At 45.5% G+C, this 11,328-nt stretch overlaps 1 protein-coding gene across 1 annotated transcript in view; it reads left to right on the top strand.

Moving 5' to 3' along the window:
- The first annotated feature begins 2,605 nt into the window (after positions 1 to 2,605).
- PPP3R1 (protein phosphatase 3 regulatory subunit B, alpha) overlaps positions 2,606 to 11,328 on the top strand; it is a 58,851-nt gene continuing 50,128 nt past the window's right edge. Inside the window, exon 1 of the mRNA XM_075261937.1 lies at positions 2,606 to 2,793. Within this exon, the coding sequence (XP_075118038.1) occupies positions 2,791 to 2,793 (3 nt within the window). The 5' untranslated portion in view covers positions 2,606 to 2,790. The remainder of the gene's footprint in view (positions 2,794 to 11,328) is intronic.

Raw genomic sequence — 11,328 nt, 5'->3', positions numbered from 1 at the left:
TGAGGCGCCTATCAGCACGGCTGACAGTGCACTGAATTAAGCATACTGTCTGCTTTCTAGCGGTATAGCATTATCGACCATTAAAGGTTCTCTTTAAAAGCAGGTCAAAATCCTAGTAAAAAAAAACCTCCTTATGCCTCATTAACATGACCGAGCCATCTATTTAAAGGGAGTCTATAATTAAAAAAACAACTTTTTAACTAATTGGAATAGCCTTTGAAGAGAGTCTATCATTGGGAAAACTCATTTTGAACTAAGCATATATTTGCATCGCCTTTAGAAAGGCTATTCCACACATACCTTTTATTCCTTAATCCTCCCAGCCGTCTCTGAATTAGCCCGCTTTTATTGATGTGATGTGTGTAAACAGGGGGAGGTGAGAGCAGGGAAGGCTGAATCCTCCTCATCACCATCAGCAGCCGCCTCCCTGCTCTCACCTCCCCCTCTATACATACATCACACGGTGCTTACTAAACTTCCTGGGTTGTGACTGGACACCCGACATCCGTGGTACTTGGCTTAGCCAGAAGAACAATTAATTTCCTAGATTACCAAGATGAGGAAAGGGGGTGGGGGTCTTTACAAGCCAGGAGCTCACCATTACAAAAAACTGAATACCTTGAACCTCAGTCACACTTTGGGAGTCAGCGTGTTGGCCATCTTTTCTTCTCCAAGCTCCATGGAAACAAAAGACTAACTCGGGCTACATTCACATCTTCACCAGAGTGGAGTCTCCATCACGGTTCTCGTCTGAAAAACGACCTAATGGAGCCCATTCTAGTCCATAGGCTCCATTGTACTCCGTGTTACTGCTATTTTAGTGGTCCATTTCAGAACCAGAACAATGGAGAGGCAACACTAGTGTAAACCTGGTCTCACAAGGTTCTTCTTTTTCTTCCTTTTGTTTTAAAAACTGGTTGCTTGTCATCTTTCATATATCAAAACTGAACCCCTTGGATATAAAATCATTAAATTGCTGGATGTCTGCGAACCCGTAACTTTTTTTTTTTTTTAAGTGTTTGCAGTCTGACTGCTGGAAGTAGTGGCGTGTGTGGCTGGGATTCCTATTGATCCTGAATGCATTAGTTGGTGGCAGGGTGTATTTGGGGAACATGAACTTTGTCGGCATGTGATTTATGCTCAGTTCGAAGCCTGAGTGAATGGTGAATGCTCCGGACGGCCAAAACTTACACCACATGCTAGGACGGCCCGTATGTGACACGATCCATGAAAAAATAGAACATCATATTAAGTGTTTGAAAGGAATTTCTGGCACTCACAGGGAATCCTGAAGAATTATGCATTGATTTGCATCCAAAATTAAACGTTTTGGTCAACATGACCTTCATCAGAATGACAGATGCATGGTGGGAAAGGTGAAGTTCAGCGAAAATTGGAAGCAGGGTCTTCGTAATACTGATGAAGGTCATGTTGACAAAAACATTTAATTTTGGATGCAAATAAATGCAAAATTCTTCGATTCCTCTCATATGTTATGGCGGAGAGATGCCTTTTCTGAGCACCCACGCAAACAAAAAGCCAGTGCCAGTACACTACAATCAAGCCTTCATATTAAGCCTTGTGTCTCCCCATACAGTTTACATTTGCCTGTCTGACGGGGCGGAGGCTTCAGGTAGGGAGGGGACCCGGCTAGGGAAGTATTTTGAGGTCGCTTCAAGCCTCTATTCATTGACCTCCAGGTATCATTATACTGTCCAAGTCTCTCTTCTAGTTTTTTCCAGGACGACTGTAGGTTTCCCATTCTCGTAGCGCCATTGATCTCATCCCTTCCTATCATTTCCCTTCTTTTAGTTGTTTTATGTTTCCTCTGGTCACACATTAGTTTGTGGGGTGAGGACACGATATCCACTTGGCATCATATTGGCTGGTACGATTGTCTGTGTTGTCTTATCGTCCCCCATGTCATTGTTCTGTTCTTTGGCACCAAGATCTGTTGGCTGGGACATAAAGTAGTTGTTGTTAATCGCCACATATCGTTTTATACGGGGTCTTTCGCCACCTCGTCCGGCGTTTCTTTTTTGTGTTGAATATAAAAGCCAGTGACTGAATTCCGTAAATATCACACATGCTTCTAATTACACAATATTAATATTTCTATGAGATTATTAACAATAAACCTTTTATTTTGCAGCCGGCGTCTGGCTCCATTGCAAGTGTGAATTAGGCCTTAGCACAGATCTGCGTTCTGTCTGTACGGCGTCTACAATAGACTGTACACAGACGTAGAGTAGTCAATGCTGCAAGTCGCACAACCGCTTTTCCACAGGTTCTGCGTGGAAAATATGTCAGTTTACAGTATTTTATTTCTTTTTTTCCAGTGAAGATGCCCTCATGCAGCACTAAATTACCTAAAAATCCCATTATTACTTTCTAGAGATCTAAAAGTCCCGCCATGACTTGTTCCCCAGCCCAACCGCAATCGAAAACCTCCAATTTGGCCATTCCTGCCCTCATCCAACATGGCGCTCATACACTCAGATATCGCTTCGTAATGACGTCACGACGCACACTGCGGGACAGGCGACGTTTCCCCAAAGTACCCGGACGTAACGGCACGAAGCTCCGCCCAGCCACAGCGTGACGTCAAGGCCAGCCCTCCCGCTCCCTCCCAGGCACCGCTGCCCGCTCTCCCCCTAGTCCGAGGCTGCGGCTCAGTGAAGAAGCGTCGTCGTTCTCCAGCCGGGGCCTCGTTCTCACAGCTGACCTATCAACGCGGCTTCAGCCCCTCCGTCACCCCCAGAGCAGCCAGCGCGGCACCGAGCGGACACCATGGTAAGAACGGCCGCATTGCAGAGGGAGCTGCTGGGCCCCAGGCGAGCCACGGAAGCGCCTGCTGCTAATGGCCGCCGTGCCTGTCCGGGCTGATGGCAGCTGGTCCGGGCTGTGTGTGTGTGTGTGCGGGGGCTCTCACTCTCCAGCAGTGTGTTGGTGCAGTGTCTCCCACTCACAGGCGGGGTGCTGCTGCCGCCTCATGTGCATGATGCTTTGCAGTAATCTACACCCTGTCACTGTTGATGTTGTGCTACATAGAAACCCTTCGTGGTGTGATTGGCGTGGACCCCATGATGTTTGTCAGTAAATATCCAGCCACCTGTGACATCATCACTAACTGTATGGCACTCTGAGATCCTGCTCATTGTTTGGTGAATGTCTGGGCCGCCTGGATTCCAGTTGTTTCTATGTCGGGTGTGGAAGGGGTTAATGCGAGGAATAGTGCGGATTTGTGCACGGAAGCTGTAATGAGGCTTATTTGCTGATTAGTAGCCGTATCCCCTCCCCCTCCCCTTTCATTTACCCGGGGGCTTTTAATTATCGCCACCCTTGATTGACAGCAGTCTCGCCGCCTTCCTCGCCTGCGCTGATACGGTCCATTATGTGCGATCTGCTCTGATGGGGGTTTCTAGGCTCCACCACTAGAGAGGTTTTTGCTCTGCATCTATGGGTGGGGGATCGCAGCGGCTTCATGTGTCTGGGCACGGCTTTACTAGAGCGCTGTCTGAACACGCTGCCCATGCCAGACGGTGGGGTAACCAGAGGAGAGGGTATGGCGGGCAAGCAACAGAGGGTGCAGTGATGCTGAGAGTAATGGGATTTGTGCCTGGCTGTTTACTATGTGCCCATTGAGTTGTGCCGCAACGTATCCCCCTCCTCAGAGGCCAAGCTAGGTCACCATCAATATATGCACAGGCTGCAAGAAACCTATTCTACCATATCCATTAGCGTCATGTGACCGTGGAGGTTTGTATAAGGTAAGATGTCATCACTATAGAATAAGGCTGTGTTCACACTGTGATGCATCCACTGGACACAAGGAAAGCCTTCCAGTGCTGCAGCTCTGCCAGCCATCTAAATGATTGACAGGCCTGTCCCCTGAAGCCCCGCCCATTCTGCAGTGCAACCCCGGCCCCAAAATCTGGCCCATGAATTGGCTGGATCTACTGGTCCGAACCTGGTCAAGAGACGGCCGGGAACTCCCCACTATCTCCAGATCACGATGATGCAAGGCATGGCCACGCTTCAGTGGGTGCAGACCACGGAATCCATCTTCTGTATGGACTGCCCTTGTGCATGGGGCCCAAAAAGGGTTAACAAGACTAGACCAACATGCTTACTTCTAGAACAATGCCGTACCTGTCTCCAGGGTGTGAGTTACAGTCCGGCTCCTTGGAAGTAAATGGAACGAAGCCGCAGTACCACACCCAACTGCTTGACAAGTGTGGCGCTGTTTTTCACAGAGCAGCCGTTTAATTATTTTATTTTTTTAAGTTTTGGACAATCCCTTCAAATTACTTGGCAATAGTTTGGTACCTTCCAAGCTCCAGCAATGTGTGCCAGTCTCTGGTCATATTCTGCGCGTGTGTGTGTATATATATTATATATCTCTATATGTATAAATGATATCTATCCTCCTGCAGCGCGTCAGTGTACACGAGACATTATATAATCTATCCTGACTCCCCCAGCCGAGTGTGCATGTGTGTGTGTATATATATATATATCTCTCTCTCTCCCTCTCTATCTATCTATCTATCTATCTATCTATCTATCTATCTATCTATATATATGAGAGAGAATGTAATGATATCTATCCTCCTGCAGCGCGTCAGTGTACACGAGACATTATATAATCTATCCTGACTCCCCCAGCCGAGTGTGCATGTGTGTGTGTGTGTATATATATATATATCTCTCTCTCTCCCTCTCTATCTATCTATCTATCTATCTATCTATCTATATATATGAGAGAGAATGTAATGATATCTATCCTCCTGCAGCGCGTCAGTGTACACGAGACATTATATAATCTATCCTGACTCCCCCAGCCGAGTGTGCATGTGTGCTGCCATAGGGAGAGCGATAGAACAGGCCGCCGCCGGCACTCAATGTTGCTTGGTACGTTACGTGCCCAGATCTAATGTCCCGCTCGCTAGTTTTGGGGACCCATTGACTGTTGTCACATTTTTGATATGAGGATCAGACCTGTTGAGTTTTGCTATGTTGGACCCTACAGTTGCACCTTGTCACCTCCTTACCCCCTACACACTTGACCTTGCATATGTCCCTCACAGGGGAATATTCTGCTGCCAGACACCTCTGAGAACTGAAGGATTGGACATGTTGAAATCCGTGTGCCTGATCCTTCTCTCTCCCATTAGCTGCACTTGGGGGACTCTCACATTTCATGGTCTGCCAGTCTTGCCAAAGTCTACGAGTTCAGCCAATGTTGTCCCACTAATGAAGGTAGAGATGACAAATCTAGGGGTCCTGAGCCCCTTCCCCTTTAGGGTAAAGTGGTGGTTGTGCATGCGCGGTTGCTTCATTCATCCCTATAGGACTGCCGAAGAGAAGCCGAGTCCACGCGACCTCCTGTGAATAAAGGGGGGCGGGGGGGGTTAATTTGTGCTGTAACCCTTTAATGGCCTTGTCCCTGCAGTGTTTAGGCTTTATGGCTAAGAGTTGGGCAGCCTGCAGAGGAGGGGGAGAGATTCGGCCTCGCCAGCTGTCTTACACGTAATGGGGTGTACGTTAGTAATAAGACGGGGGGGTGCACTGGCGAGCTTTATTACTCCCTGGGGGTAGGAGGAGGATTGGGATTTTGTGACCTATTGTGTACGGTCTCGCCATACTGCAGGCCTTCGGAGAGATCCTGGCTTAGCATTGGCTTTGACTGACAGGTCTCCCTATTTGTATAGAAGGAAAGACCTGTCAGCCATGTTGGGGTGTCCAGGGGACAGGTCGCCCAGGGCCCGCACTTGCCTGCATGGTGCACTGCATTATTTTGCAGGCCATGTGTCTGCATTTCTATACCGCAGCAAGTAAATCACTACTGAGGGGGGCGGGGAGCGCTCGTCTCGGGAATAAGGGAATCTTTTTTTTTTTTTTCTGCCTCTTTTGGATAATTGGAGAATATAACTGTCCCTGTAATATTCGGCCTCTTATATGGGGTAAAGATTCCCAATGAGGTGGTGACTGCACAACCATCGGGGCCGCCATTGTCATCACTTACATTATTGCTTGTCTCCCTGCTAACAGCTGATACAGAGCATTAGTTAAAGGAGATGGCCTGGATTAAAGGGGTGCACAAAGCATGGAGTGCAAGTTTAAGATTGCTGCTATGGGGCGACTGGGATTGTAATCTCTGGCAGCCCCATAGGAAGTGAATGGAGCTCTTGTTATGCAAGTGGTGCTACAGTCACAATGAGGCTTTAGGGGGGGGGGGGGGGGGGTCCGGCAGTCGGACCCTCAGCGATCTGACCCTTCTCTTGTGGCTTGGGTACAAGTGGTGCTACAGTCACAATGAGGCTTTAGGGGGGTCCGGCAGTCGGACCCTCAGCGATCTGACCCTTCTCTTGTGGCTTGGGTACAAGTGGTGCTACAGTCACAATGAGGCTTTAGGGGGGTCCGGCAGTCGGACCCTCAGCGATCTGACCCTTCTCTTGTGGCTTGGGTACAAGTGGTGCTACAGTCACAATGAGGCTTTAGGGGGGTCCGGCAGTCGGACCCTCAGCCATCTGACCCTTCTCTTGTGGCTTGGGTACAAGTGGTGCTACAGTCACAATGAGGCTTTAGGGGGGTCCGGCAGTCGGACCCTCAGCCATCTGACCCTTCTCTTGTGGCTTGGGTACAAGTGGTGCTACAGTCACAATGAGGCTTTAGGGGGGGGGGGGGGGGTCCGGCAGTCGGACCCTCAGCGATCTGACCCTTCTCTTGTGGCTTGGGTACAAGTGGTGCTACAGTCACAATGAGGCTTTAGGGGGGTCCGGCAGTCGGACCCTCAGCGATCTGACCCTTCTCTTGTGGCTTGGGTACAAGTGGTGCTACAGTCACAATGAGGCTTTAGGGGGGTCCGGCAGTCGGACCCTCAGCCATCTGACCCTTCTCTTGTGGCTTGGGTACAAGTGGTGCTACAGTCACAATGAGGCTTTAGGGGGGTCCGGCAGTCGGACCCTCAGCCATCTGACCCTTCTCTTGTGGCTTGGGTACAAGTGTTCTTAATGGCACAACCCATATAATAACTTTATAGCCCAGCCTTAGGCAGAACGTGCTGTTTCATCACATATCCTCACCAAAAATGGTTGCTCAGCATTAGAAATCCAGACTGCAATCCTCCTGGAGCAGCGCCACTCCTGTCCTTAGCTTGTGTCTGGTATTGCAGCTGAATGTGGCAGAACTGCAATACTAAACATAATGGGGCAGTTTATTACCCCACCCGGCCAGTTTTCTGGTGTAGAGGGGTGACATGGGTGCACATGACCCTTTCTTGTACCAAATCTGCGACACCTGCCCTGTTTTCCTCATTCTGCAGATGTGAGTGGCCAAGGCCAGGGAACATCTCGTCCTGACATTTATTATATCTTGCACCAGTATTAATACATCTGCCCCATCTGTGCACCAGGTTTGGCGCTGTTTTTCTAACCCTGGACAACCTGAAAGGGGCGGCTTTAGTATATGGCTGTATGGAGAGTTACATTGTGAAGGATTTGCCTAGTAAATAATTCTGCTCTCTATTGTGCAGGAGGTTTATAGCGGTGGCTTTTTATGGAAATTTGCTGATGCCGTCGCTCTTTCTACATTGTGTGTAATATCTTTATCTTACTATGTGGTGATAATGTACCGGCCTCAGGCCCGAGCGCTCACTCCTAGGTGCACCCTTGTATACATGTAGTATTGTATATATACTCCATATACCTACTCCTCCATAGTATACATGTGTATTGTATATATATACTCCATATACCTACTCCTCCTATAGTATACATGTGTATTGTGTGTGTGTGTATATATACTCCATATACCTACTTACTCCTCCTATAGTATACATGTGTATTGTATATACTCCATATACCTACTTACTCCTCCTATAGTATACATGTGTATTGTATATATACTCCATATACCTACTCCTCCTATAGTATACATGTGTATTGTGTGTGTATATATACTCCATATACCTACTTACTCCTCCTATAGTATACATGTATATTGTATATACTCCATATACCTACTTACTCTTCCTATAGTATACATGTATATTGTATATACTCCATATACCTACTTACTCCTCCTATAGTATACATGTGTATTGTGTGTGTATATATACTCCATATACCTACTTACTCCTCCTATAGTATACATGTATATTGTATATACTCCATATACCTACTTACTCTTCCTATAGTATACATGTATATTGTATATACTCCATATACCTACTTACTCCTCCTATAGTATACATGTATATTGTATATACTCCATATACCTACTTACTCCTCCTATAGTATACATGTGTATTGTATATATACACCATATACCTACCTACTCCTCCTATAGTATACTTTTATATTGTACATACACCATATACCTACTTACTCTTCCTATAGTATACATGTATATTGTGTATATACTCCATATACCTACTTACTCCTCCTATAGTGTACATGTATATTGTATATATACTCCATATACCTACTTACTCCTCCTATAGTATACATGTATATTGTGTATATATACACCATATACCTACCTACTTACTCTTCCTATAGTATACATGTGTATTGTATATATACACCATATACCTACTTACTCCTCCTATAGTATACATGTATATTGTATATACTCCATATACCTACTTACTCCTCCTATAGTGTACATGTATATTGTATATACTCCATATACCTACTTACTCCTCCTATAGTATACATGTATATTGTGTATATACTCCATATACCTACTTACTCCTCCTATAGTGTACATGTATATTGTATATACTCCATATACCTACTTGCTCCTCCTATAGTATACATGTATATTGTATATACTCCATATACCTACCTACTCCTCCTATAGTATACATGTATATTGTGTATATACTCCATATACCTACTTACTCCTCCTATAGTATACATGTATATTGTATATACTCCATATACCTACTTACTCCTCCTATAGTGTACATGTATATTGTATATACTCCATATACCTACTTACTCCTCCTATAGTATACATGTATATTGTGTATATACTCCATATACCTACTTACTCCTCCTATAGTGTACATGTATATTGTATATACTCCATATACCTACTTGCTCCTCCTATAGTATACATGTATATTGTATATACTCCATATACCTACCTACTCCTCCTATAGTATACATGTATATTGTGTATATACTCCATATACCTACTTACTCCTCCTATAGTATACATGTATATTGTGTATATACTCCATATACCTACTTACTCCTCCTATAGTATACATGTGTATTGTATATATACTCCATATACCTACTTACTCCTCCTATAGTATACATGTATATTGTGTATATATACACCATATACCTACCTACTTACTCCTCCTATAGTATACATGTATATTGTATATATACTCCATATACCTACTTACTCCTCCTATAGTATACATGTATATTGTATATATACTCCATATACCTACTTACTCCTCCTATAGTATACATGTATATTGTGTATATACTCCATATACCTACTTACTCCTCCTATAGTATACATGTATATTGTATATATACTCCATATACCTACCTACTTACTCCTCCTATAGTATATTGTATATACTCCATATACCTACTTACTCCTCCTATAGTATACATGTATATTGTATATACTCCACATACCTACTTACTCCTCCTATAGTATACATGTATATTGTATATACTCCATATACCGACTTACTCCTCCTATAGTATACATGTATATTGTATATACTCCATATACCTACTTGCTCCTCCTATAGTATACATGTATATTGTGTATATACTCCACATACCTACTTACTCCTCCTATAGTATACATGTATATTGTATATACTCCATATACCGACTTACTCCTCCTATAGTATACATGTATATTGTATATATACTCCATATACCTACTTACTCCTCCTATAGTATACATGTATATTGTATATATACTCCACATACCTACTTACTCCTCCTATAGTATACATGTATATTGTATATACTCCATATACCTACTTACTCCTCCTATAGTATACATGTATATTGTATATACTCCATATACCTACCTACTCCTCCTATAGTATACATGTATATTGTATATCAATCAAATCAAAAATGCTTTATTGGCACGTCCGAATAGGTATTTGGCATTGCCAAAGCTAGTAAAGTGGGTGGGTGGGGGGTGGGGGGAGTTGGGGTGGGTGGGTGGTGGGAATGGGGGGGGGGGGTTCGGTTATAACAGTCCATGGAGTCTCATCTTCCTCTTCGTTGGTGACTGCTATATGGGGAGGTGGGGGTGGGGGTGGGTGGGGCGGGTGTTTTGGGATAAATATAACAGTCCATGGAGTCTCATCTTCCTCTGGTTTGGTGACAGCTGGACACGTATTGGGCAGCGATCTCCACAGTGGCCTCTTCTTCTCCCAGTAGGATGTAGAGTTTCCTCTTCTCCCAGTCTGGGATGTGGGCAGAGAGTCTTTGGTAGTAGACGGCCCTCACAGCTGAGTATTTGGTGCAGTGTAGCAGGAAGTGGGTCTGGTCTTCTAGGGCCCCCTGGTCACAGTGCTGGCACAGTCTCTTCTCCCGTGGCTTGTACGTCTGCCTGTATCGCCCCGTCTCTATCTCTAGGTTGTGGGCGCTCAGTCTGTACCGGCTCAGGGTCTGTCTGTGCTTGGGGTGGCGTATTCTCTCCAGGTAGGTGGCCATGGTGTAGTCCCTTTGTAGGGATTGGTACACATTGGTGAGTTTCTTGGAGTTATTTATTTCATTTCTCCATTCTTCAATGTACCGCTCTCTGTTTGCCTCTGTGGTCACCTTTATTTCGGCCTTGGTTATCATCTGTTGGTGTTTTTGGTTTGGTGGTTGGCTGCTGTTTGGTTGTTGAATGTCTGGTTTGCTCAGGTGGCTTAGCCATGCTTGGTGGTGGTAGGAGTCGCTCCCCTGGATGTGTGCCTGGAAAGCTAGCGCCCTCTTCTGTATGGTGAGCCATAGGGGGAGTCTGCCTAGCTCTGCCCTGCAGGCTATGTTGGTGGTGTTGCGATGGACATGGAGCAGGTATTTGCAGAACTCCAGGTGGAAGTTCTCTGTTGGGCTGGAATCCCACCTTGACTGGTCTGGGTAGGTGGCTGGGCCCCAAACCTCGCTGCCATAGAGAAGGATCGGGGTGATGACTGCGTCAAATATCTTCAGCCAGACCCTCACCGGTGGTTTGAGGTGGTACAGTTGTCTTCTGATGGCGTAGAAGGTTCTGCAGGCTTTTGCTTTCAGGGTTTCTATTGCTGCTTTGAAGCTTCCTGATTGGCTGAGCTCCAGCCCC

Source organism: Leptodactylus fuscus, unplaced genomic scaffold, assembly GCF_031893055.1.
Source record: "Leptodactylus fuscus isolate aLepFus1 unplaced genomic scaffold, aLepFus1.hap2 HAP2_SCAFFOLD_66, whole genome shotgun sequence".
NCBI lineage: Eukaryota > Metazoa > Chordata > Amphibia > Anura > Leptodactylidae > Leptodactylus > Leptodactylus fuscus.
This window is presented reverse-complemented; position numbering and strand designations above follow the sequence as displayed.